Source organism: Aureobasidium namibiae (genome assembly GCF_000721765.1).
Source record: "Aureobasidium namibiae CBS 147.97 unplaced genomic scaffold scaffold_7, whole genome shotgun sequence".
NCBI lineage: Eukaryota > Fungi > Ascomycota > Dothideomycetes > Dothideales > Saccotheciaceae > Aureobasidium > Aureobasidium namibiae.
Window position 1 is genome coordinate 1117223 of NW_013581202.1, and position 27108 is coordinate 1144330.

Consider the following 27108-nt stretch of genomic DNA (forward strand, 5'->3'; position numbering starts at 1 on the left):
CTGAATATGCGTGAGTCGTGGGAGCGGTCTTGGCTTGCAGTCGCGAGTCGGCGTTGCCCACGGCGACTGCTTGCAAACAAACACGGCGTCAGAGTTCGTGCTTGTGCGTGTGCTCGGCCTTGCGATTGTGCTCCGGCGCCTGCCTCATACCAAATTTCTACTCAAGACACACCGTCCTCGATATTCCGTGTTGCCCGTCTCATGGCCAGACTCAACGAGGCCCCTGTGCCGACCGAGAGCGTTGATGCTTGTATGTCCTATTGTATCTCGACCTCGCTGTCGACCACGCTATCAACCACGCTGACTCGACCTAGTAAAGCGCCGCTTTGTGCGACAAAACCGCGAACTCGCCAAGTATGCGCATTCGACACAATCTGTCTCGAGTCTCTCAGGCTGACTAGCTCTTTCCCAGGAACAACTCGGCCCAATGTTTGCGCATCCGCGCCCTCGAGTGCGAAGTGTCACGCCTGCTCGCCGAGAATCTCGACCTTCGTGAAGATATCGCTCATCTCCAGGCCCAGCTGTCCGAGCCTCGCTCTCACATTGACAACTCCGCCCTCGTCTCGGTCAAAGATCAACTCGAGGCCAAACTGCTCGAATTTGGCTCCCTCGTCTCTGAACTTGGTCGCATGCAAAACACTCCTCACTCTGCGCCCCAAGACAAATTCTCCGACCCTTCTTCATGGCGTCCTGAAGTCCCTGCTGCTATCCTGTCTGGCCAAGCGCCGAGGATGGACGGTATCGCTGAAGAAGCAGCATCCCCTGGTGGCTCTCTGCAGTACGTCTCACTACGCCCTCCAGGATCTTCCCTCAAGCTGACACTAACAGATTACATCGCAACAGTATTGTCCGCCTCTCCAATCAAAGCGATCCTTCTCCCGACATTGGTCCGCCTCCAGTCGTTCATTTCGACAATGAGGATCCTATAAAGTTCGATCCTCTTTGCACCGAGGCAGATCAGCCAGACTCTACCGAACATGACGAACAACCCACTTCCGACAACGACGATTCGCTTTCGACCAAGTTATCAGTGAACCTGGAGACGAGAAGGAAACGTAGGGACTCGAAAGTACAACTACGTAGAAGCTCGTTGCTCCCACCGAATCTGGACGACGAGGACCAGCCACAACTCACACGGACAAGCGCTAAGAGAAAGCTCAGTGTGCGTGATGTTGAAGACGACGGCGAGAAGCGTGTCATGAAGGACGACTTTAAGTTCAGCAGAAGATCCTCGATTGCTGCAGACTCCAGGAGCACCGAACCATTCACGGCACCGAGCGATATCCTGGAAGACACAGAGACGCCGGCTTTGTTGCCTGAACGCAAGGTCCTAGGCAACAAGAGCGTCAATGTATCACCACGAAAGCTGTCTAGAAGCGCAAAAGGAAAAGGAGACTTGAAAAAGGAAGATGCTCCACTCAAGCCTGCTACGAAAACCACGGACCGCAGAAAATCAAGGAACCCCAGCAAATCGGTCAGCATTGCCACGACCGAACCCGAGACAATTATGCGGACAATCGAGATTGCGCTCCCGTCAGAATTGCACCTCGAAGAGGTGGAGGATTTGGCGCCCAAGACACCACTACCGGAATTCTTCTCGCCTACACCATCAGAACCATCGACAGCAAGAGACGAAGGAAGAGACACACCACCTCCATCAGGACTCAAGTCGATGAGTACAGGACCAGCAGCTCTGAATGGCGCCAGTAGGCCTTCGCGACGAGCCAGAGCAGCGGTCAACTATGCAGAACCGAATCTAGTGAGCAAGATGCGTCGGCCGACGGCAGCAAAAGCAGACGCTGTAGATGCAAACGGACGAAGAATCAGCAGCGTCATGACCGGATCCGACAAGAAGACTATGAGAACGGTCATAATCAACGGAGACGACATGACGGGACCACTGGCACCGAGCATGGGCCCTGAAGCACCGAGTCCGCTGGGGCAAAAAGTCGACAGAGAGCATGAACGAACACTTGAGGCAGACACAATGGCTTCAGCATCTGGCAGAGCGATCTCAGCATTAATGGCAGGATCCAGGAAGCACGAGAAGGAAGCAGCTGAGGATGTAGGGGTACACGAGTTGAAAGAGTCTTCGGAGGTGGAAGAAAGTGGAGTGAGCAGGAAAAGAAACAGCAGACGGCACTCTTCAATGACGGACAGCAGCGAAAGCGAGCTGAGGCAAAGGTCGAGCAATGGGTCAGAGGATCAACAGGGAGTTGAGGCAGAGGAAGAAGAGGCGGAAGTGCAAGAGACGGTTCGAAAGGCACCTCGGTCAGCACGAGTAGATCGCAGCGGAGCCCGCAGACGTAGCATGATGGTCTAGACTGGAGACTTAATCCACATAACGGCTCAAGCAAAGCAAGAAGAATGTTCAGGTATTCCACCCACGAGTCATTTATTGAATTCTGTATGCGCGCAATGTGATGAAACGCATGGAGAGATTGCGGGGAAAGTCAGGGTTCATGCGAGATCAACAAAACAAAGGGCGCGTTTGCGGCACAGCAACAACAGCATCCTGTCGCAAGCTGAAACAAGCAATTCGCTTGTGCAACATCCAACCTCCTACGCGCCCGACCTCCATTCCTTTCCAGCATCAATCGCATCGTTTCGTCTACTTTGCAGTGGTAATCAATTGCTACAAGTATCCGTTCACGATGCGTATGACTAGAGCGCAAGCGGCTGCACTAGCCGCTGCTGAGGATCAAGCTGTAGATCAACCTAACGACCACCTTGACGACAGCAATGAGAACGAGAAGGGTGCGTCCACCACGCCTACTGATGGACCCTCGGAGCGTGAAGCTTTGGCTGAATTGACGACCAACCGACTGGATACCAACAAGCACCAAGACGCTGATGCTGTTTCTGGAGAACAAGTCGATGAGCCAGAGGAGCAGGTGAAGGAGGAAGAACACAAGGAAGAAGAGCACACGAACGGAGACGCAGAAAGCGGCGCACAGATTGGAGATCAAGGTACCTCAGGCACCCTCTCCACCACCTTGACCATCTCACTGACCTCGTTCCAGAATCAACATCTGCACCGACTGTCCCCATCACCAACGGCAAACCAATTCACCAAGACGCTGCAGTCCAAAAGGATGTCGGATCGCCAACCACCGAGCTACCGCTGCTCAACATCACGCCTCAACGCACACCAGCCAAGAATATGATAAAGAATGAATTTGCGCATATGCGCAGTACTTCGAACAAGGAGAACATGGTCCCTGGCTCGCCTGCTGTTGCCGCGCCTTTGGCATCATCACAGACGACCCTTGCACCAGAGCAGTCTGAGATACAGACACAGCAGCACACACAGCATGACGAACAACCGCAGCCTAGCACGCCTGAGCAAAATATCGAGAGTCACAACCACAAAGACACGGCAGAAACCACAACCACAGAGCTGGAGAGTACGCAAACAGACGATACACAGGATGACAGTCTGATCGGACATTTCGAGGCCCTGAGCGTTTCCCCCAAAAAGCAGAAGTTTGCTGAGCAGGAAGTCATGTCTGGCGCAGAACGGTCAGCTCCCGAGCAATCTGCCAGTGAATCTGAAAAGCAGACGCAAGATGCTCCAGAATCCGCCCCCAGCAACTCAGTCGCACCTCAGGACAAGGAGAAGAAGCCTTCAGCTTCACCATCCGTAAAGAAGCCCGCCTCTTCTAGGATCGATGACACCAAACCCGCACGAAAACCCTCCGTCAGACAATCAACTCTTGATCGCCAGTCCTCGGTCGTCCGCAAGTCTATGGCTCCTCCTTCACGCCCCGAGCCGTCAGCATCCACAGCCATCAAGCGGACAACTTCTGTCAAACGCTCCTCAGTCCGCCCCAGCATGGCTCCCAGAGCAGGCTCCTCACAGTCCGCCGAGCGCGGGGCTCCCGCAAATATCCCTCACTCCAAACCTCGCCCTATTTCAATGTCCTTCCCCACACCTCCCCCTCCTCCCAAATCTACAAAGGCCGCCACCACATCGACTTTCCAGCTTCCCGGCGAAGCCATTGCAGCGAAACTCAAGGCTGACAAGGAGGCCCGTCTGCAACGACAGGCCGAGGCCGGTAGCAGCGCAAAGTCAACCTATAAACCGCCCACTACTCAAAGGTCTACTAAAGCGCCTACCAGAGCAACTTTTCAACTTCCTGGTGAAGCCATAGCCGCAAAACTCAAGCAAGAAAAAGAAGAGCGTCAGAAACGACAAGAGGAAAACGGTGCCGCTGCATCAAAATCAACATATGTGCCCCCTGTGACACAGAAGAGCACAAAACCAGTCACAAAGGCTACTTTCCAGCTCTCGTCTGACGCCTTTGCCGCAAAAATGAAGGCACAAAAAGAAGCTAGACTGGCCAAACAAAAAGAAGAGGAGGAACAGAAAGAAAAGGAGAGGGGAGTGTTTAAAGCCAGACCTGTCCCAAAGATGGGCAAGCCAGCGGAAGTTAGACAAAACGCAGCTAGCCGTGCTCGTTTGCCCTCTGGCAGCGAAACTTCAGCAGCAATCAAGAGGTCAAGCAGTGTCCGCGATCCCAACACTGCATCCAAACGCCTCTCCTCTTTCCACCCCTCAGCCTCATCCTCAACCACTCTCCCTCCCCGCGCAGCAACTTCCTTCCAGAAACGACAGAGTATGGCTCCTTCGGCATCAAAAGGCAAAGAGGTCTTCGGACGAGCCAAGGAAGAAAAGGAAAAAGAAGACAGAGGAAAGAAAGAGAAGGAAGAAGCAGCGAAGAAGGCCAGGGCTGAGGCTGCAGAGCAAGGAAGGCAGAGGAGTAGGGAGTGGGCTGATAAGAAAAAGGCAAAGGAAAAGGAGGAGAGGAGGAAGACTGTCGCTGCTGGGGTTTAGGGGGCTTGGTGGTGGTAGTGCTTTTTGGAGAGGATGAGAGGCAGTCTTTATTTCCTTTCTTTTTTCGGGGGTGTATGTGTATGTGAAGAAAGGTGTCGAGAATGGTAGGATAATCCCATCGAAGTTTCTCACGCAGGAAATGATAACTATGTTTTCTAATGGAAAACTACCTTTTTCGTGATATCTTTCGCCTGCGCTACCGTTACACGATGTAGGTTGTTTTCTCGCAATCCATCCATAACAGCTTTTGGGATCAGTCAACGTGGAAAAAGACAGTATTGCAGCATTTCCAGACAAAGATCGGAAGGGAAGAAAAGGAAAAAAAAAAACAAGAAACAAGAAAAAATTGAGGCTGAGGGTGTCACCTTGTTCTTAGTTTTCCAGCATCATGCTCTTCTCTATCTTCCGGTTCTGAATTAGTATATCAGTATATGCACCTACTCTTTTTACGCCTGTCACTTGTATTGATGACTCCATAAATTGACCATGGACATCTGGCAAACTCAAGTCACAAGAAAAGAATAATTCGTTGATGGCTCAAGAGGAACGAGGCCAATAGCGTTGTACCATCACAATTCCAATCTCACCATTACTTATATCCTTAAGAAGATCTAGACCTTTACTCACAGCCATCAAATCATCCTAAAGATACCAAGCTGTTCGATTCACTGTGTGTTCTCCAGACAAAAGTATACCTCTCACTGTTTCTTCTTCTTGGCGGCTCGGTAATGGCAATACATCCCGTCCTGTAAACATGAACACTGAAGCAGTCGGAGCAGCAAGAAGTTGATTCATGTCAGAGTGTTTCACTCTCATTACTTTACGAAACACATCTACTTGTACAAGACTTGCCACATTAAACATCCAAAGGACAAGAATCCCCGCAAAGGGCCATTTTATCCTCGACCTCGAATCTAATCAGACTTTGCCATGCTGAAGTCCTTCAACGAACGTCCGTTCTCGACTTCCTTCTTCCAGCACGTGCGTTCCTCGTCAGCGACGCCGGGACCAGAGTACACTGACCCGTAAACACCGGTCGAGTAACTCTCCTTGCTGTTCTTGCCTGCGTGCTTCTTCTTGTACCATTTGCCATATGCCAGCAGGTAGTACAGTCGGAATGCAAGCAGGGCGAAGCGATCGCGCTCGAGGTCTTCGGGGTACGTGGCGCCGAGGTCGACGGCGGCTGCGATTCCAGAGATGCAGGCGACTTCGTGGGCGTTTACCATTGTCCATGCTGCGGCGAAGCGGGTGTGGTTTTTGCCGTTTAGCGTCCACATCCACGGGACCACGAAGAGGTAGTGGGTGAAGCTGTGGCAAAGCTGGTGCCACCAATCCTTTCTGATGATTTTGCTCTCGTCAATCTCGTCAATGCTCCACAGATGTGAGTCTCTGTCTTTGTTGAGGAAAATGGTTTGGAAGACTGCATTGTCCAAGGGAGTGTCGGGAGGGAATTGGGATTGGTAGTTGCTGCAGTTGAAACTCATTTCCAGCTTGGTCAGATCTTGAGGGTACATTTTGATGAGGTACATGGGCTTGAAATTTTTGCGCGCAAAGTCGACTCGGGAGGATTGGTCTTTGCCGTTGAGGGTGGTGACGGCTTGCTCTTCGTTGAATTCCATCTCGTAGTGTTTGCGCATGTAATCGGCGTCCGAGTGAGTGATGGTGATGTCGTTGGCGAACTTGGCGCTGCCGAGTACTTTGTTTTCTTTCCATGTTGCGCAAGGCTTGAGCAGGCGCTTTGCGGTGTCGGTGAGTACGCAAAGCACGATTTCGTCGTAGTGTTCGGTTTGCTCGGTGGCGTTTGGGTCGCCGTTGCTACCTTCGACTGTGTTTGGCACCCAGGCTGAGTCTTGGGTGTGGCCGTCGGAAGCGGGAGTGCGCTTGATGATCTTGACGTCGACGCCGTCTTTGTTTCTGCGGACTACTTGGGTGACTTCCGTAGACAAACGGATGTGGACGCCCTTCTTCTCCAGACTGGTCTTCCAGTCGCCGTAGAATTCGCTGAAGTTGGGGAAGACGACCATGGGGGGCATGTTGCTGGCTACGCTGGCTTTGTCGGTGGGATACCACATTCCGTAGGTGGGACTCGTGCAGAGGCGCTCCAGGACCATACTGGGGACTTCGGGGGCGTAGTTGCCGGTACCGAGGAAGAGAGCGACCATTGGTAGCGCAACCACGTTTGCAAACTCCTCAGAGAACATGAAGAGCTTGACCACGTACTTGATGGGGATCAAAGCGAAAAAGACCTCGAACCAGCGGATCATCTTGATCATGTAGTAGAAGCGTCTAACCTCTTTCTCATGCTTTTTCAGCATCATAGTCGAGTACACATTCGTCCAGAATTGCTCATCCTTGCCAAACGAGACATGCAATTTAACGGGGTCGGCGTGGTGGCCCTGGCGAGCGAACATGGTCATGGTGTGGTGGAAAATGTACGAGCCACCTTGGACACCCTGGTTGAGCCAACTGGCACCATACTTGTTCTTGTCGATGGGGATACTGTACGCTTGACCACCGCAGTAGTCTACTGCGTCGACGAGCGTCACGTCGAATTTGTCGGGCTGCTCGGCGAGGTGGTGGGCGCAGCTCATACCTGATCGCAGGAACACGTCAATTCCGATTCTCCTACCCTTGATATCGAATGCGAAAACTCACCTGCAGCTCCAGCACCCACGACCAACACCTTCTTTCTCTTATGCTGGTTCTCCATCTCTTCAGCTCTGTCGTAACGCGTCTGAGAGGGTTCGCTTGGTGGGATCAAAGGTCTCGTGTCTGGCATGTGAGGCAAGGGGCAGCGATCAATCTATTCTATAGTAACCACAAAAGGAGCAGGTGGGGACCAGCAACGCTCATGTATACACGACAAAGAATGACATACTCTGGCGGAAAAACAAAATGCCATCATGACCTCCAAGAAATGGAAGACAACATCGTCATAGATTCGCGAAAATGCATCTGGGGCGCAGCGGCGGCTTGACTTCTTCAGGTTAGCGTGCGAGATTGGGTTGCGATTGATATGCTCCGATTTTCGATCTTGCCCTTGCGACAGGTAGTGGACAAAAGTCGTTGTTGAGTAGCTGTCATGATATTTTCTGTAGATATATGCGATATTGGTAGGGATGTTGATTTTTGAGATGCATGATGGTAGCGTCTTCTTAGGACTCTCGAGCGTGGTGATAACCCTATTGCCCACACGCGTACAACTTGATATAGGAAAGTTGTTGCATGGAGTTATGATTATATTATTCGAAGGTATGCAATATTGGTCTTTGTGATGATTCAGCATATAATGATGATGGATTCTACAGGACCTGGTAAGCGTCGTAAACAACCATATCGCCTACTCGCCCAGAGCTCGCGATGAAGACAGCCGAATTAAGCCAGGTATACCTCTCATCGCCAGTCTCGAATGTGAGATGAAGGCGCATTCTGAAAGCATCAGGACCAATCTTGCCCTCGCCTAGCTTTTCCAAAACTTCCTTCTTCCCTGTTCGCGTTCTAAATTTTAGAAACGTCAGCATGTCGTCTCTCCAAGAGCGATCGCACTACTCACCCTGTTGTGCGCAAGTAGATGACCGCTCCGTCATGTGTTTCCAAGTTGTAGCGGGTGTCCAGGTGAGCGGTTTGTTGATCTCCATCGTGGTCGCGCACAATCTCCCAGTCTTTATTGCCGTCGGTTAGTATACTATTGGTCCACGAAAAAGGTCCACTGTGCTGGCTCACCTCCACCTCCGGGAAGGATTTGGCCTCTTAGGCGTGGACCCTCGAATCTACCGCCCTTGAAGATCACAGTAGACCTGTCACCGTGGGGGCCATTCCCAATGTGTCTGAAGGATTCCATGTCGCATTCGAGGTGGAAGAGGAATTGAAGCGAGGGAATGGGTAGCTTGTAGTCTGGCTTTGCCCAATTACTGTTGGTCAACTTCTCGATGCTGACGGGCTGTTCCACTGTGCCTGGCTGTGGTGCTGGGGATGCCATGATGGTCGTTTGACAAAGAAGTTCGCGTATTGTACAAGATTCGTGTTGCGAGTGGATTGGTATCACCTGTCACTACATCTGCGAAAACATCTTTATAGAATCCTCAGGTCTCTCAATGACGTCGTTTCTTTGGGAGCTTTTGGCTAGCCGTGGACTGCCGAGGCGCGAGGGCCATCGTTCTGTTGAGCAACGGCAATTGTTTATGGTGTTCATGGCAGATGAAGGCATGAGTGTATATTTCGAGTAGATTGTGTGGTCTGTATCTCTATATCCTTTGGGTTTGTAGAAGTGTACGTGTAGAAGTTGTCAGTGCAAGTCGCTGCTGGTGATCGCTCACAGTGCCGCCCGCTTGCACTGACCACCTCGGCCACGACTCACGAGCAGCTCACCTTGATGGACCTATCGTTGGACAAGTGGAGCACACTGCCAAATTGTCGACTTCATCCCATATCTCCCCGACTTTGATGCATATCAGCAAGTGCATATCAGTGTGGGGCGACAAAGTCCTCTTATCAAGGTGCATTGCCGTCGTCTATTCCAGCCATCATCTTGCAAGCTCCTCTCAAACACGAGCGCGGCTGCCATCCCGCGCTTTTTAATTTATTCAGCTCCAAAGGCAGTGCACAATCTGTTCTTTGAGCATGGCAACAAGCAATTTCACGAATGCATCCGTCATATCAGCGAAAGAGGGGTTCGACTTAAGCGCCACGCGGCCGACGATAACGAAATCCAGCAATGTCGTGCTTCCCGTCAACGAGGGTCCGCGATAGCCGTGTTGTATAGTAGTGATCGTGTACAGTATCTCTCTAGCGTGCGGGAGATTGGGAGAAGCCAACTCGGCGTCTTGACTGATATCAGTTTATTGCTCTCGAGGAGTAGCGCTTGTCTATATGACGCCTGTGGGCAGTGCTAGTGCCATGGCGAGGCTCTACTCGCACAACACCTTGATGTTCAATGGTCACGAACCCAAGATAGATCAGCAAAGAAGGGTATTGGGGCTCGGACCGGCTCTGATCTTGACAGGTGTTAGCGCCAGCAGGAACCAACTCAAGTGGAAGTACCACAAGCTGCGTGCAAGCAATCATTGGTTCCAAGCAAGAGTCGAGATAACAGCCACACGCGCATGACCCCCCTCGGTGGATAGCGGACGAGCGAGATTCTCGATAGCTCATAGGTTCCCGCGGCCTCGCTTGATCGCTTATGCCGTAAGATGACAGCGCGTGCGTGCTCTTCGTGGGATTTCTGCCAGTCACTGCCCGTCGCACAGCTTCTTGGGGTCGACTGAAGTGCACCTAGTCCTCTTATCGGTAGGAGGGGCTAAAGAAATACTGCAGTGAAGTGCATTTGCTCCAAACGTGCCACAGTGCTGGGGAAAAGAGGCACAGTACACGGACGTCATGGAGCATTGGTGCTGTTCCTGCACTTCTTGTAACTGCCGCATGCGATGTTGCCTCGCACGTTGAACTTATCTGCTGTGCTCAAACCAGAAAGTGCGGATTGCAGCTCATTGTGATGTGACGGGATCCTTGACCACCTGGTGGCCTTGACAAAACGTTGGTTCTTGCGCCATATATCGAAGATCTTGCGGAGGATTAGATGACGAGAGTCAAATTTGGCATACACAATATGCGCAATCGAAGAGCGTGGGGGTTTACCCTCCAGCCTCATTAGCAATCAAGCAGGGCAAGCGAGGTACCGGACAAGCCCCTCTCAGAGGATATGCGGCCTGTCTGGAGGCTGGAGCTCCACTCGACGCAGTGTCTCACGAGGCATTTGGCGCCTCAGCAAGTATGTGGTCTCTCAATCGGAGACGTGTTAGGTGCGATTGCCTGTCCGTGAGACCTTTGATACGGGGTCTACAGGGAGCAGAACCGGCAGACAGCAAAACAGCTCAAAGCTTCGAACAGAACGAGTGAGCAGCAGTAAGCAAGGCGGTTGCTACCGGTTGGTTTCAATGCACATCGCTCGGGGCGAGCTTTTTGCACCTGCATGCAGCAGGGACTTTTTGAAACCAGAGCAACGTAAGAGCGGAGAATCGATGCATAGCAGCTTGTGCACAACTATGCCATTGGCTGTCGTGGACGGTCGATACCAAGGTGGTTTCAGAGATACTGGGATGGACTTGATCAAGGTTAGAAGTGGCAGGGGTGTGACGAACGAGGAGACGACGACGACGACGACGATGATGAGGAGGTGATGCCTGAAGGCAACAGCCAAGTCACAAAACAACAACCATACCCAACACTAGAAGATCTCTAGCGGCTAGCCTGGCGCCAGCCGAGACCCGGAAGGTGAGATCAACAAACATACAAGACAATTGTTCACGCTGGTCAACGAGCAACGACTGAGCACCTAATTTTGATTGAACTGCTCATCATTCCAGTGCCGTTCATGCCTCGTGAGCAACAAGCAGCTGGACGGCAGGCTAACCGTCCCCAAGCGGAATGTTGCTTCTATTCGCGCATGACAAGGCGCTCCGGGTGATTCTCACGCTAAGAAAACTCTGTCGAGCACGTACCCCACCCCGTCTCTCGATAGGAGCCAAGACAAGGATACATAAAAATGTACGGAGGATGGGCGGACATCACGCAAGCAAAAAGACGTTTTGCCGATCGCGGCCGTACGGTGATGAGTGCAAGATGTCTGCTGCGAAGTCGCTGTGACGACTGCAGTTTGGATTGATAACAGACTTCGCACCAGCATCTGAGGGGACGGGTAAGGCAGGATGATTTGTGAAAGCCGGAGGGTTTCGATAGTGAATGAACGGACAAGGCCGTGAGAACAGGTAAACGTTGTTCATCCTACCCAAACTACGAATCCTTTGAGCAACTCCGCTGTCCGAAACCCCCACGCAGAAGGTTTCGGGGTGGCTTTTCACTGGGCGCTCGACGCATGCAGGTGAGGGTCGAGAGCGTAAGAGCGGGAAAGGCGAGCAGGTTGCATGCACAACAGCCCCATAGGCCAATGTATCTGCTGATCATGGCGTGGGCACGCCAGTGGTGTGCCTGAAGATGTTATATGTTGCCATGCCCGCCCTCTTCTCTCGCACCCTACTACCTATAGCATCAACTCGTCAGGCAACCACTTTCTCTCCTCTTTCCAGCACTTTCTGTCGCAATCGCACATCATCGAAACAGTCTGTGACAAGCGTCGACGCCGCCTACCAACTTCTTGCATCTTCGATCAACTCCGGTCTGAGTCACATCATACCTATTACTCACGCCATAAGGTCCGGGCGTTTTTATATGATTCATTTCCCACATACATAACCATCAACGTCCTACCTTGATAATCTCTGTCAAACATACATAAGACATCAATCCTTCCAACCTTGCTGGTTACTATCAACACACAACTACACACCACCTCACATCACAACCATCCACCATGGACTGCTTCCACGACTTCTGCCTTTCCTGCGACAAGCAGACCACCGAGGGTCTCTACTGCTCCCAAGCTTGCCGTTTGGCCGACCTTGAGAAGGCTGGCTCATCAACACCCTCATCACCCTTCTCACCCACTATGGAGTCGAGCTCTCACTCCTACTTCCAACTTCCCGAGGCCTTTAGCTTCAAGCCTGCTAGCCTTACAACCTTCGAGTCATCATCACCTCGCCGTGCCTTGTCACCATCATCATCACGAAGCTCATTGTCGTCTTCGGCAGGTAGCCAAACCGGCAACATCATCTCAGAGCAAGCACGTACAGAGCTTCAAACATACGTCAGCGCCTTCGACCAGACGCGCGAGATGAAGAGGCGTTCATTGAGCAGCCACTGATGCTCTTCCACACCAACGGCTAGAGCATTGACACTGGCCCTTCCACCATGACGCCTTTACGAAAACCATACTCTCATCTCGACCTCCACCCAAACCTTCAACACTTCTTTCTGTACGACTCAACGACCCATCACCGGTAATTCGACCATTGTGTCTGCCGGCTTCTTTATATCACAGCGACAAACATCTTTCGGACTACCCATCTCATTGCATTTGTTGTAACAAAAAAGTCAAAACATCGGATTATAAAGGCGCACTTGGAAACTTTACTTTGCATTGGCGGGAAACAGGCATGGACGATGTAGGACCAAAGGATCACAGGATGCATTCGCTTGTCATCAGAACATTTTTTTTTCTTATCATCACATCGGTCGCATTGTTTCATTTGAAGAGGATACCCATTGCTTTCATTATCATTTACCTAGACAAACATTTTATTCAAGGTCGGCGGATACTGTTCTATCTCGCTTGTTCATCAGCTACATTCCAACTCCACTTTGAGCACGCCATTGTTACAACGATTTTCATCATCACCATTATCAGCACTGAACCAACAATTCTCTCGTAATATTTTCTTTCTTCGTTGCCAGTAGTGTGCACGTTTTTTCCATCGCACGCCCTACCTTGCACAGCCTGGCTGTCTGCTACTCCTCCCCTTGTTGGTCCTTTTTGTTTTTGGGGGGAGCTGCCCCCCAACGGACCCCCGCACGTGTTGACTCAATGTACTGATGTACCCAAGTACCTCCGTACTCTGGGCTCCTCATCTATCGCTACATTGCCGCTTTCCTTCGCTAAGCGCACGAACAACAGTTCCCACTTATTTTCTTGGAGTGCTTGGTATCCAAATTGACAAATGTTTCACCTGAGTATATATTATTGCTACAAACAAAAGTTCGCAGAACACGAAAGCCGAGCTGTCACTGCAATCGAAAAGCCCCATCACAGTAAACTTTGCAAAGACAGAAGGCTCATCGAACCCATTCTGGCCCATACGCCACACACGACAGAGGCTTTTCCAGATCTCTATTTCGACTTGTTGCTATTAAGGGTCATGCACACAAAACACATTTTCGAACTGCATCATCTCTTCCGACGAAAAACCAATCTCCATGAGTCGCGCGACAGACATTCACAGCGGCCGGTGACATTCTCCGCCTAGATTTGGTAATGGTTAAGGAGTTGGCCGCTGTCCTCCGCAAAGTTCACTGTGGAGTTCATGACTGAACAGTCATGAGGAAAAAGTCAATTGTCCAGTCGAACATCGGCGACTCCGTGAGCGGGAAAGAGTCATTCGGCCCGGACAGCCAACGGTCGAGGGCACAGCGTCACAGCAGGGAGTTTTTGTCGGCGGGCTCAGTGCTGTCAATTGGCTCACGGAAGCGGTACCGGTGCCGGCCGGTTTGTGCCTGAACGAAGGACATCAAGGGGCTGACAACGAGGTCAAGATCAGCGATTTTTTCCTTCACTCTATACCACTGTGCAATCAAAGCTTTCATCTCTTCTCCTAGCAACGACTTTTTTTTGTCCCCTGCTGCTGTGCATGTCAGTAGACGGACCCGACCGCATGCGCATCACATATCCGTTGAGATGATGCATGCAACTCACACTCAACGCCGTGACTTGTGTGATTGGCCAGTCCACTACACGTACACTAGCCGCTCCAAGCCCGTCTAAGAGATTTTTGTCTCTGTGGAGAACCAGGGGGTTTCGTGAACCCCACAATTGGAGCGCCTTCGTTAGCCGGACGTTTTGCTCATGGCCATTGCTCTTGATGTACTCCGTACCTCTTCTGTGACGAGTGGATTCGTTTAACGTGGGGGAAAACCGATGAGCGCACGTCAGTCTAGCACTCACTCGACAGCAGAAAAAACGATTCCATCGATACCTCCTCTGCTCTTGCTGCTCCATCATCATAACAGTAACGCCAAAGTCCATCATTACGAACAAAGCAGCGGTGAGCCAGCATCGCAAAGAACCATTTGAGTCACAGCAAAAGTCAATCCTCGTCCAGCCCTCGGACTGGCTAGCGAAGTTCGAAACCCTTTTAGCAGCCGCTCGCCGCCTTCCCAGTGGCTGAACCACATCCCGCAACCTGCAAAAAGCAACGACTGCTGGGTCTGCCAGTCACGGGGCCGGGTTTGTTTCGCCTCAGCTACGTCTCCCTCTTTTGCACAACTCCACAGCCAATTTCTTGCATAAACGCAAAAAGGCCCGTCAGGTCTAGGCAAACAACACATGGCCACAGCTTCTACGTTCGTAGTGCTTGACGCAAAAGAGAAGATCTCCGAGACCCGCGGGAACGAAACATGGTCGATGGATGATCCGGCTCATATGGCACAGATCTTGAGAGATCAGCAGGTTTGTCTCGGACTGACCACAAGACATGAAAGCCAGTAACTCAGAAGCAAACGAAAGAATGTAACAGAGAAGAAGGCTAAACAAGATAGAAAGGGTGTCCTATCATGGAAGCTGTTCTCCTTGCTAATCTGCTTTTATGACACAGTGTCATACGAAACACGCGCGGCTCGGTAGAAGGATTACTCGAAGACGTGGTCACCGCAATTTCAGGGCGTTGTATACGGCACAGTTCAGAATTTCTCCTTTCTACTCGAGTGCCTTCAAGCCCGAGCCGTGGTCTCGAAGCCCCCCCTCTGCACAAGATACATTGCCTTATGTCTTCTAAGCTTTCCTTCTTGGTGTCCGACAAAATCTCCGGCAAATGAATGATCGACGAAGACAGAAGGGGTTGTCTGCTGGAGGTCTCGAAAAAACTCCCTCTGCGCCACTCGAGTACCGTTCTTTGTCCCTCCTATGCTTTTTGTTCCACTCATGGAGTAGTGTCCGAAAATACATCCAGCCTGTTCCTCGAAAAGTCAAGGTACGATCAACACATCCTCGACAGACCAGAAGATCGAGACTCATTGTGCTCAACGTTGATAAAGCCAAAACCAGATCTTGCCCAGGGTCTTTGAGATCCTCACATCCCTGCTCCCCTTTGCGAGATCTTTTTGCTTGTTGCGTGCTCTGCAGCCAACATCAAATTCCCTGCAAGGTACGCGTACAGTTGCTCATTCACCCATCTGCAATATTGGTTCGTAGGTATCGTATCTTTGTGAACAACATGTGTAGCTTTCCCAAAAAGCTTTCTTGTGCCGTAGCTAGCCTTGCCCTCACCAATGCCCTAGACGGAAGATCTGAGCGATTCAAAGGCCGAATCTAATCCTGCCCTCACCATATACTGCCGTAATTGCCGTGGAGGTGGAGGTGGAGGTTTGTGGCTTTTTTGTTTGACTCAACAGCTTACTCGAGCAAGCCACCAGCGAAACTCGCAGTCTCGACTCGATTCGACAATGCGCCTGCCGCGCCTCTCATATCTCATGAGTCGGAGAATACTCGACTCGGAGACAGTCGTCGACCGAAGGTTTGATGACTTGTGCAGAATCTCGGAGTCGCCGAGGTTGGCATCAAGAGTGACGTTTCTGGGATGTTCGCCGAAAGTCGGTAATTTCTTTGTATGAAAGTTGGTGCAAAAGGTAGGTACAGGGTATCTACACGTCCGGTGGAGAGCGCGCACATCAGTGCGTCTGCATATCCAAGGATTGCAGCGAATAGATGGTATTACCAAGGTCGAAACAAGCAGTCTACAAGCCTCGCACTAGCCATCGGCCGCATTCGCACCCTGTATGGCAAAATGTACTCTAAGGGACAGCACTTAGTTTATTTATAGCACTTTTTTATATCTTTATAAATATTAAAACGTGTTATATAATCATACACTATAGTGCAGAGTCTTAGAGGAATGTGTACCTACGGATTATATCGAGATAGACCTAGGGATAGAGAGGAAATGATGCGGGTGACAAAATGACAGGGTGATACAATTATCCACCTTATTCTTTTTTCTTTTTTCACCCTTTTCTTTTCCTTTCTCCATAATCGAGACCGCAGGTCATCAACATGAATGTCACAACGAAAACAATCACAAGACTGTCGTGTGTCAAGCAAATGAGCATAGAATGATTTTGATTCTATGGACGAATTGGGTTACTGCAGACAAGAATAGAGCTTACAATACACAAGGAATGGTTTTGGGGGATTGCATCGTAATACTACTCAGACTGTATTGTTTCCAAAGACCGTGCTTGATATCTGCGGTGTCTTGAACGTCATTCAACACGGCAGCATGGCCATGACCATTGACGCACGGGAACGTCTCATGTTCACATGGCGAGATAATGATTCCTTATCGTCTTCTGCTCCATGCTTCCCTACGAAACGAGTGTTGATATTGACCTTCCCTCGCGCAAGACCGTCCATGTCTTCTTGGCAGCGATGAACTGCATTAATATCGAGCGAAGGTGTTGGTATCATCGCCAATGACCTAGGTAGTGGAACTTAGCCTCCGCCCATTGGTCCCTGCTGGTTGCAAGTCCCCCTTTCCTGACATGTGCGAGTTACCCTGGCCATCTGGCGACTGCGCATGATTCTTGCATACAACTCTGGTGTCGCATACCAAAGACTGTCATCGGAGGGCATCGATATAGGACCGAGTTCATCCAACTAGGAGAAATCAAAATCGTCACCCCCAAGATCCATCTCCAGACCAGCAAAGATATCGTCTTCATTACTCATCTGGCCGTTGCCGTGTTGTTGAGATGCACCAGTCAGATCGAAGTTCATGTCCTGAGTATTGAAGAGGTCGTTGGACATATCAAGAGACATGGCGTTGGGGTCACTGATATTGGTCGCGTCCATCTGGAGTGATTGATCCATAGCAGCCGCAAAGTCAGGATCTACTGCTGCAGTCGCTGACTCGGTCGTGGTATCCCCAGTCATATGCATGTCCGCGCCTGTTATTTGCATGTCTGCACTAGTGATGTTCATGTCGCCCAGGTCAAGATTTGTCATTGGCATGGTAAGCTGTGCTGGGATAGCGAGTTGCGCTTCAACGCGACGACCAAGTCTTACGAGGGCTTCCACGCGTTCTGTTTCCATACGAAGGAGCTCCTTGTTATCTTCGAGTCTGGCTCGCAGCACTTGACGCATAGTACGGCGCGGACTGATCGGGAGCGGAGTCGCTTGGTCAAATTGCATGAGAGCGTTGGCCTGAGATAGCGCGGCGGACAAAGGTGAAGGTGCACAAATGATAGCGGTTGCGACTTCGAGCGCTGCTGAACCTGATCCAGCCCGGGTTTGCGCGATGAGTTCGTTCAGTATCACAGCCAAGACCTCGTCTGCTCCAAGCATGTCCAACGCTACAGTGATGGTCTGATGTTTGTAGTTGTAAGCCATAGTGTTGATACTACCCTGCCCAGACCATCGAACCAGGCCACGCACGATGCTGCGGACGGTAGCTCGCAAGCCACCTTCGGGGGTAGCACACCACTCTGCCAGCTCGACCGCACTGCCCTTGCCCGATCGCTGGCTGTCCTGATGAGATTGGAGGATCTCAATGAGTGGAAAGACGTCTTTGCGCTTCGGCTGTCTTCGCTGCAGCTCTTGCAAAGATGTCGCCAAAGATCTGGCGACCATGGCGAGGATGGTTTGGTGCATCGCTTTAGCGTCACCAGAGATTGAGTCAGGTTGAACCAGCTTTCGCAACATCTGTAGCAGAATCTCCGAGTCACCATGGTCTTCCCAGGAGTGTTTGGTAGCCCAACTAAGACCTCCGATCAGTGAAGGCAGCAAGAACGGTTCGAGCAAGAACTCCAGCCCGCCCTTCAACGTGTTGATATCAAGAGCCATGAGCTTACACGCTTGAACACTTTGCTCAAACAGCGTTGGAACCAACAGGTAAAAGGATTGAGGCGGACAGTGTGACATGGTCTCATCACTGATACCATTCGTCTCACCCTGCTCGTCTGTTGCATACAGGCCTTGAACCCATTTCGTGAGCTGTTTTGACTGGTCATCATCAAGTGCACCAGTAGGAATACTTGAAGACATGCTGCTGAGGAATCTCATTATGAATGTGTCAGGCAAAAATGTTCCGAACTCAGCCTCTGTCAGCTGATACCGGTGATTGATAGCCAGAACAAGCAGCAGGATAGACGCAAACTCCTCGTAAGGCGGTTGGAATTCACTCTGATCCTCGTCGTGCGTCCACTCGTTCAAGAGACTGCAGAGAGGGGAAAGCACATCTGCAGGTTGGGCGTATTGGAAAATGACGTCCATCAGAGGCATTTGTCGAGAGAGGGCATTACATACTGTCCGCAGAGACATGGTCTCTTTTGCAGTGTACAGATGCTGTATGGTGTCGACCAGCGCACCTGAGATCGCACCTGCATTGCCATTCATGCCCTCAAGCTCGCGAGCCAGTTCTTCGACGCGGTGTATGTTGGCAATACATTGTTGGGTCAGAGATTGTCTGTTGTATCTGGTAACACGAGGCGTGACTTGAGCTGGCGGTTCGCCCATGACCGAGTGAAAAGCTTGCCCGTCTCCAAGTTGAAACATGACACAGGCCTGTACGAAATCTTGCCGGCTCTTCTTGAGAACCTCATTTTTTGCAGTGTCGCCTTCAGACGACAATGGTGGGAATGGATGAACATCAACTCGCCTCAAAGCCATTTGTATGTAGACTTGAGACGTCATTGGCGCGAAAGACCCCGACAAAGTTGTGATCAGCAGAGGCAACTTATTGGCAATGAATGAGCGATAGCAGAGTATGTGATTTTGAGATTGACTTTGTTGCAAAGCATTGGCCAGGACGTCGAAAGAAGAGATGATCAGATCCGAAACCAGAGATTGTGTATCGTTCTGGTACTTGGCATGTAGATAGTTGAACAGCGACATATCGTCTGTCAGAGGTCTCGCACCCAGTGCTGCATTGAGGTAAGCATAAAGACCAACGCGCGAGTTGGTGATTGGAAGATCGTCGACCGCCGATGCAATTTCTGCAGTGCTGAAGTCGGGTTTCCCGAGAGGTGGAGTTTTGGCCAACATGTGAAGCCGCGTTCCGATCTGCGAATGCGACATTCCGCCGATAAGCTCAGCAAACTCGCTACACGAAGACGAGAGCTTTTCCCTCAGGCTCGGTGGCCACAAATCAATGTCGTCTTTGACTCCAGAGTGGTTGAGAAGGGCGATGGCGAGCGTCGCCAATGTCTCGAAGGACGCGACCATTTGCGGATCTCGATTCTGGATCACACCGCCATTCTGTATAAGAAGCACCATCTCGTGAGCGCGACAAGCCGTGAGACACTCTCCCAAGGCTCGTACGACATTCCGGACTTCACGCGCGGATTTTGGTCGTTTACCAGAGGCGACTAGACGCACGAGCATCGATAGAACATACTCGAAGAATGCATCGCTTACAACAGCGCGAGTTGAGTCTGCCTTCCGGAGCGCATAGCGCGAATGCGCCAGTAGAGCAATCAGGATATCGGAGACATCGATCGTGGTAACACGCAAAACTTGTTCCAGGTACTCGTTGATCAAGGGGTCGATTCCAGGAGCCCCGGATGTGAAGATGATACTGGCCAGTTGCGATCCCGCAATGGGTTGGGTACTCCAGAGCTCCGAAAAAGCATTGCCCAGTTGAGTAGCACGGATGCGACGTCCGAAGATGTTCTGGAATAATGTTGTCCAAGTGCTATGGTTGGCGGATGACGGCTCCATTGAAAAAATTCTTCGGACAACGTCCGATCACCTTGGAATGTTATCAGACTGGTATAACATATACAATGCGGAGAACATATATTTTGGTGGTGATGTTCAAAGGAGATGCAGCGGATGACGGATCGTCAAAAGTTCAGTAGGCTTCGAGTTGTCTTGGCAGGGCAGACGCGACGCACGGTCTACACCGAGTACACCGAGTCCGAACGCCCGAGAAAGACGAGGTTACAGCTCACCTCAGGTGGAAGGAAGCCATGCCTCGCGCTATGAGTAAATTTACAATAGCAGACTCGCCAGATAGTAACATTCAGCACTGGGACTGAGATCTATATGAACTGCGGTCTATCGCCACAGCGGCTCAGGCCTCATGCCCTTTGCATACTCCACCACCTCCTTCCACACAGCATTCTGCAGTGACGTCCCTGCTAAGAGCTGCTGATTACGCTTATCCCCCGGCCCCCTCTGTACCTTCAATCCCTGATTTCCCGGCTCTACCCATCTAGGCGGACAAACCACTCCTCTCACACACCCATCTGCCGCACCACCAGCATCCAAGCACTGAAACACAGCTTTGCGAATGCCCTCTCCTGAATCAGTTTTCTGGAAGCCGGCCGTGAATATCAGTTCGTCGTCGTTAGCGACCAAAGTTGCAATGCCAAAGATTGGGGGTGAGAGATCGGAGAGTCGTTCCAGACCTTGCTTGGGATCCCAGAGGGGAACACTGTCCCACGCACGCTCAATTCTGAGCACGTTTGAGGGATGAATGAAGTCGTGATCGTGGCTGTCAAATGTCCAAGCGCTGAGTGGCTTTGTAATGTGCTCCCCGTCATCGTCAAAAGTCACGTTTAGTGAATCAGAACTATATGTATCGTCGTAGCGGAGCTGTGTGAGAGCCCTCAAAGCAAGTTTTGTATATTGATCGCGAGCCATTGGTGCTGTGCCTTCGCTGCTGCTAGAGAGATCCTGAAGTGGATTGAGGTGCAAGGCATATTCGGAAAACGACGCTACCCAGCCTGTTATTTGAGCAGGATGAGATGTAGGGAGTAAAGACGTAAGACGGCGTGGCCATCGTGGGTCGTCGGCTTCGAATATCCACAGAGGATATTGGAGGTTCAGCGACGAGAGCTGCTGATCCCGTAGATCCCTGGCTCTCAGCTCGGCCATGACGTGTGTCTGTTTCTGATGCGATGTATCAAGTGCAAGTTGTGAGAGACAATACCACAGGGAAACATTCGCGGATGCGTTTGCACTTATCCTTTCGCTCGGTGTCCGCGGTCATGCGCGTTTTCCAAAGCGGTGTTGTTTTACGGTCACCTCTATACGAGCTATCGTCGATCCGGACGGTCTTCGGCATGAGACTTCTTTTCCATGTATACATCTGGAAGGAAGAAACAAGATCGATGAGCTTGTTTTTAATCTTAATTCTTACTTTCAATCATGGCTCTAGCCCTAGGTGATCTTGTCGGTGGAGTGATGGGCGCTCTACCCCGACAATATTGTTCATAAGCTTTCGCCAGCATATACGAGGAACCGCGTAAGAGGCAAGTATTATTGTGCTCCCTTCAAATGTGGCTTGAGACTACAAAAGGCTACAATTGATTCTGACTGGAAGAAAAGAGAGCAGAACGTATGTGCGGAACATGCACCGCGCCGATGGATGTCATTACAAAATGTATGAGTCTTGACTACGCAAGAGGCAGAGCAACACGATATTCAGATGCCATCTGGAAGCCCGGAGTCGTAGCCAGCGATACCTCCCGCACGCTCCCACGGCCGCGAACGCTGATTCGATTGATCCGGTGCAGTCTCCTCATCCGGTGCTCGAGGACCAATCATCCAATCCTCCATGGCCAACCACGAACTCCAGCTCTTCTCTGCAGCATCCAACTCCTCATCACGAATGCTCTGCAGCGGCTTCAAGAAAGGAACAGTTTCTTCGGGGTTCATGTCGTATTGCTTCTTGCAGGTACGCCAGCCGCCGTGTTTGGCGCAAAAGAGATAATTGCGGCGCTCGCAGTCTTGCATGGGTGTAATGCCTGCTTGATATGCGTCGCCAAAGAAGCCGTGCAAAATGCCAGGCTTGTCGAATCCAGTAATGACGAGACGTCGTACATAAGGAACTAGAGATACAAAAGCGGATGCATGTTGCGAATTGCGACCGTTTGCTGAGGAGTTCGGTCGTGACCATTGATTGAAGTTGAAGGAGGGGCCTCCAGAGGCAGGACTGGTCCCTGGATCTGATGATATGACAGGATTCTGATGCCATTGGAAGGGCAATCGGATGTTGATCAAGGCGCACAGTGCTTGGGTACCGGCTTCATGCTGGGCGTGGTCGAGAAAGTAACGTTGGCATGATTCATATGCCGGGTGCCAGTCCAGAATGTCAAAGTTTGGCGAAGTTGTGAGCGGTGGGTCCTGAGGTTGTTGGCGGTTCTGCTGGGTGCCTGGCTGCTGTGGTTGTTGTTGCTGCGACGGCTCCCGCTGCTCGTAGCGAGACGAGTTGTTGTTGTAGTTGCCGTTGTAAGACATGCTGTCGTCGTCGGTCATTAGATGGATGGGCATGATGGAGTATGTATATAGTGTCGGAGTTTGAAGCCTTACGCGAAAAAAATTGCGGGTAGTGCTCGGTCTTTATAATTATAAATACCCGTTTGTGGTAAGTTGATGCTAGGGCGAGGCGAAGGCTACAGAGAAACAACGGTAACGTTTGTAGGCTGATAGCGGGGTCCGACAGTATGTCGTCTTGGTTAAACACAAAGTCAGGAGCCCCGGGTAAGAGGTTCCCTGTGTTTTGTCTCAGCAGAGGAACGGCTGAAGCCACGGCATAGTGTGCATCCCAGGAGGCGACCAAATCAAAGTCTTATGCGCGATGATGGATACAGAGCGACAAATTGAGCCCTTGGAGGGTCTTCTCGGGGGTTGGAAGAAGACCCTGAGGACGCATCTCGGTGGCGTTCTTGGCAGGCCAGTGCTTGCTGCAATTCATCAAGAAGTGGTTTAGCGATGCTGAGGCTCTGACTCTTTGGAAGGTGCTTGTTCGGACTGTGAAGAAGGTTTATTTGGCTGTACGTTTTGCGAGCTTTGTTGATGTGCCAGTCTTTTACGCAGCAAGAACGAGAACGAAAAAAGATGAGCGCGCTTCCATCATGACCAACAATGACAAGACGTCATCTGTGATGCGGCTCTGCGCTCCGTGCTGAATGCGAAAGCGACCGATTATCTGAAATACCTCTGCCGCATGCCCTTTCCTCGCACATACTCGCTGGCCAGCTAACAAGTCGTGTTTCACCTTCATACGACAAAGCTTCATCACAGTCGGATTAACAGACAATGTCTCAAAAGACGTACAACCTCGCCAGCCGCGTCAAGGCATGTCTTTCCTCGGTTTCGTCACTAATCGTCCCAAGCTCATACAGAGCCGCAGCTTAACAATGGCTTGTCGATGCCACAGATTCATCTCGGCGTCTACTTGACGTCTGGCAACGAGACGACAAGAGCTACCAAATGGGCACTCGAGGTCTGTGCACGCCCTCATCTGCCTACCTCAGTCCAAGTCACAAGCTAATGAGCATGATGCAAACAGGCCGGATACCTTGCTATCGACAGCGCTCAGATGTACCACAACGAACGTCAGGTCGGCAATGCCATCACAGACTTTCTCAAGTCACCCAACAACATTTCGGCCCTCACCCGCGAGGACATACACTACACATCAAAGCTTGCGAGCAACAGCGACTACAACACGGCGAGAAAGAGCATCAAGAAGAGCGTGCAAGAGTGCGGTCTTGGATACATTGACCTCTTCCTCTTGCACAGTCCATACGGTGGAAAGAAGGCTCGCCTCGAGAGTTGGCGAGCCGTCGAGGACGCCATCAAGGATGGCGAGGTCAAGATTGGAGGTGTGAGCAACTACGGTGTGCAGCACCTCCAAGAGCTTCTCGACTCGAAGCCACGCATCCCTCCAGCCGTCAACCAGATCGAGGTGCACCCGTTCAACACGCGCACCGACATCACGTCTTTCTGCCAGAAGAATGACATTGTGGTGGAAGCCTATGCTCCTCTGGCTCGCGCACTTCGCATGAAGCATCCCGTCATTGCCGAGCTCAGCAAGAAGTATAACGTCAATCCTGGTCAGTTGCTGGTGAGATGGTCGGTCCAGCATGGCTACGTGCCGCTGCCCAAGAGTGTCAAGAAGGAGCGCATCGTGCAGAACGGCGACATCAGTGGATTCGAGATCGAGGAGGGCGATATGGTCAAGATGGATGGGTTGGACGAGTATCTGGTGACTGGTAAGGATGGATTGGAGAGAGAAAGAGCAATCTGCCGAAATAATTTGCTAACTTGCCTGCCCTCACATCAGATTGGGATCCCACGGATGCCCCGTAAATCCCCGCGTCGCACCGCTGTCGGAGTGTTGCTATCTCGAATGAACGAGAGTCTTATCAGTTGTTGAGGTGTGATGCTTACTCGATTTCAATTACGCGGCGCGCCGGCGCCAGCCCGCACATGTGGCTAAAGTTCGCGTGTCTATGATCTAGAATCTGCGGGGAATAGCTTCTGCTAAACTCCGGCTGTTGAAGTGGTTGCGCTGATCAGCGATCACCGAGGCTCCCGCGAACAAACAATTGTTTGGACGGCGGGGAGTATCACGGCCTGCAATGAGGTCGCGCATCTTTTCACTTGTATCAAGGATCAATTGTCTGCTGTGTCAGTGGCACTAGTCGTCCGTGTTCCTTCAAGCCACTTCAGATAGCAGTGGCACCCACAATTGCAACGAGAATGGAGCGAGTTTCCTCGGAGTGACGGCGGACAGAGCTGCCCCTCGTTCTGTGCACCGACATCGGGCGAGCTTTCTGGTGGTCAACGTTTACCCTGTCGAGCGCTAGCCATGTGAACGACAGTTTGAGAGGGCGCGAGCCGTGGCGAAGACGGCTCTCACACCTCCAGCCTGCTGCTGCTCAGTGACGCACAGTCCACAGTGATGCTTTTTCGCCGTCGCCCTGCGTGGGGCTTGCCTTGACGGTACACAATTACTTTTCCCAACCCTCGCCGGCCGCCCATATCGTCCTCTGCTTTATCTTCTGCCTCTGCCCGCGATCCAAACTTGACTTTTTCATCCTCGTCTTCTCTCTGACACTCCTTCATACCATACCACTACCCCACACATACCATACCATACACAATGTCTAACCTTCCCTCCGAGCCCGAGTTCGAGCAGGCCTACAAGGGTATGTCTCACCTACCAAACAATCCAACTGTTTTTTTTTCCATCAAGGTTGTCGGAACTGACGTGAAGTCAACAGAGCTTGCCTCGACCCTCGAGAACTCGACTCTCTTCGAGAAGAACCCCGAGTACAAGCGTGCTCTCCAGATCGCCGCCGTCCCCGAGCGCGTCATCCAGTTCCGTGTCGTCTGGGAGAACGACAAGAACGAGGTCCAGGTCAACCGTGGTTACCGTGTCCAATACAACTCCGCCCTCGGTCCTTACAAGGGTGGTCTCCGTCTCCACCCTTCCGTCAACCTTTCTATCCTCAAGTTCTTGGGTTTCGAGCAGATCTTCAAGAATGCTCTTACTGGCCGTGAGTAGTCTCGCATGACGATCCGATGGTTCCCTGCGGCTAACAGTTGCTTCCAGTGAACATGGGTGGTGGTAAGGGTGGTGCCGACTTCGACCCCAAGGGCAAGTCTGACAACGAGATCCGTCGCTTCTGCTACGCCTTCATGAAGGAGCTGAGCAGACACATTGGTGCTGACACTGATGTCCCCGCTGGTGACATTGGTGTTGGTGGCCGTGAGGTCGGTTTCATGTTCGGTGCCTACAAGTCCATCCGCAACCAGTGGGAGGGCATCCTCACCGGCAAGGGTGGCAGCTGGGGTGGTTCCCTGATCCGTCCCGAGGCCACCGGTTACGGTCTCGTCTACTACGTCGAGCACATGATCAAGTACGCCTCTGGCGGCAAGGAATCGTTCTCGGGCAAGAAGGTCGCCATCTCGGGTTCCGGTAACGTCGCCCAGTACGCCGCCCTCAAGGTCATTGAGCTTGGCGGTACCGTCGTCTCGCTCTCCGACTCCAAGGGTGCCATCATCGCCACCAGCGACAAGGGCTTCACCCCCGAGATTATCGATGTCATTGCCGACCTCAAGCTCAACCGCAAGTCCCTCACCGACCTGGCCAGCAGCTACAGCAGCCAGTACAAGTACATCGAGGGCGCCCGCCCCTGGAAGCACGTCGGCAACGTCGATGTTGCTCTTCCTTCAGCCACCCAGAACGAGGTCTCTGCCGACGAGGCCGAGGCTCTCATCTCGCAGGGTGCCAAGTTCATCGCCGAGGGCTCCAACATGGGTTGCACCCAGGAGGCCATCGACATCTTCGAGGCGTCGAGAAAGGAGAAGAAGGGTTCTGCCATCTGGTACGCACCCGGAAAGGCCGCCAACGCCGGTGGTGTCGCCGTGTCTGGTCTTGAGATGGCACAGAACTCGCAGCGCCTGAAGTGGACCAGCGAGGAGGTCGATGAGAAGCTCAAGCAGATCATGAAGAACTGCTTCGAGAACGGCCTCGAGACTGCCAAGGAGTACGTTACTCCTGCCGAGGGCGAGTTCCCTTCGCTGGTTGCCGGGTCCAACATTGCTGGCTTCAAGAAGGTGGCCCAGGCCATGCACGACCAGGGTGACTGGTGGTAAATGGAACCGCTGCGTTTGCTGCTGTCGGTTCCTGTCGTGTTACGAAAAACAAGATTCCCCCTCTTCCCTTTGATACCTGCGTCTGAAGTAAATGCTTGGACGATATTTAGCCAGTTAAGAAACGAAATGTCATGAACTCTTTTTACCATATGAAAAAAACCTGCCTGCTTGCGATGGACTTTGTTTGTGGGTACAACTACGATGACTCTCGAAGGAC

General features: G+C 51.6%; 9 protein-coding genes across 9 annotated transcripts; 5 read left to right on the forward strand and 4 right to left on the reverse strand.

Moving 5' to 3' along the window:
• Nucleotides 1-201: 201 nt before the first annotated feature.
• On the forward strand, nucleotides 202-2323 carry M436DRAFT_45179 (uncharacterized protein; the record flags this gene model as incomplete). Its single annotated transcript, XM_013572524.1, has 4 exons — nucleotides 202-250; nucleotides 315-354; nucleotides 413-778; nucleotides 829-2323. 4 exons carry the CDS (start codon nucleotides 202-204, stop codon nucleotides 2321-2323), a joined length of 1950 nt encoding a protein of 649 aa, XP_013427978.1.
• Nucleotides 2324-2654: 331 nt separating this feature from the next.
• On the forward strand, nucleotides 2655-4837 carry M436DRAFT_72480 (uncharacterized protein; the record flags this gene model as incomplete). The annotated part of the gene is made up of 3 exons (XM_013572791.1): nucleotides 2655-2970; nucleotides 3024-4142; nucleotides 4173-4837. The coding sequence occupies 3 exons, from the start codon at nucleotides 2655-2657 to the stop codon at nucleotides 4835-4837; spliced, it is 2100 nt and encodes a 699-aa protein (XP_013428245.1).
• Nucleotides 4838-5751: 914 nt separating this feature from the next.
• On the reverse strand, nucleotides 5752-7547 carry M436DRAFT_72481 (FAD/NAD(P)-binding domain-containing protein; the record flags this gene model as incomplete). The annotated part of the gene is made up of 2 exons (XM_013572792.1): nucleotides 5752-7430; nucleotides 7493-7547. 2 exons carry the CDS (start codon nucleotides 7545-7547, stop codon nucleotides 5752-5754), a joined length of 1734 nt encoding a protein of 577 aa, XP_013428246.1.
• Nucleotides 7548-8139: 592 nt separating this feature from the next.
• Nucleotides 8140-8816, reverse strand: M436DRAFT_72482 (uncharacterized protein; the record flags this gene model as incomplete). The annotated part of the gene is made up of 3 exons (XM_013572793.1): nucleotides 8140-8335; nucleotides 8391-8499; nucleotides 8561-8816. 3 exons carry the CDS (start codon nucleotides 8814-8816, stop codon nucleotides 8140-8142), a joined length of 561 nt encoding a protein of 186 aa, XP_013428247.1.
• A 3387-nt stretch (nucleotides 8817-12203) lies between these two features.
• M436DRAFT_72483 (uncharacterized protein) lies at nucleotides 12204-12593 on the forward strand (the record flags this gene model as incomplete). Its single annotated transcript, XM_013572794.1, has 1 exon — nucleotides 12204-12593. One exon carries the CDS (start codon nucleotides 12204-12206, stop codon nucleotides 12591-12593), a length of 390 nt encoding a protein of 129 aa, XP_013428248.1.
• Nucleotides 12594-17153: 4560 nt separating this feature from the next.
• Nucleotides 17154-19538, reverse strand: M436DRAFT_45196 (Med5-domain-containing protein; the record flags this gene model as incomplete). The annotated part of the gene is made up of 1 exon (XM_013572528.1): nucleotides 17154-19538. One exon carries the CDS (start codon nucleotides 19536-19538, stop codon nucleotides 17154-17156), a length of 2385 nt encoding a protein of 794 aa, XP_013427982.1.
• A 2448-nt stretch (nucleotides 19539-21986) lies between these two features.
• Nucleotides 21987-22655, reverse strand: M436DRAFT_9185 (uncharacterized protein; the record flags this gene model as incomplete). Its single annotated transcript, XM_013572369.1, has 1 exon — nucleotides 21987-22655. A coding segment is annotated over one exon (669 nt), but the record flags the coding sequence as incomplete, so codon positions are not given.
• Nucleotides 22656-23652: 997 nt separating this feature from the next.
• Nucleotides 23653-24596, forward strand: M436DRAFT_45261 (Aldo/keto reductase; the record flags this gene model as incomplete). The annotated part of the gene is made up of 3 exons (XM_013572547.1): nucleotides 23653-23727; nucleotides 23794-24499; nucleotides 24571-24596. 3 exons carry the CDS (start codon nucleotides 23653-23655, stop codon nucleotides 24594-24596), a joined length of 807 nt encoding a protein of 268 aa, XP_013428001.1.
• A 796-nt stretch (nucleotides 24597-25392) lies between these two features.
• Nucleotides 25393-26891, forward strand: M436DRAFT_44986 (glutamate dehydrogenase; the record flags this gene model as incomplete). Its single annotated transcript, XM_013572502.1, has 3 exons — nucleotides 25393-25438; nucleotides 25514-25789; nucleotides 25846-26891. 3 exons carry the CDS (start codon nucleotides 25393-25395, stop codon nucleotides 26889-26891), a joined length of 1368 nt encoding a protein of 455 aa, XP_013427956.1.
• Nucleotides 26892-27108: the final 217 nt, after the last annotated feature.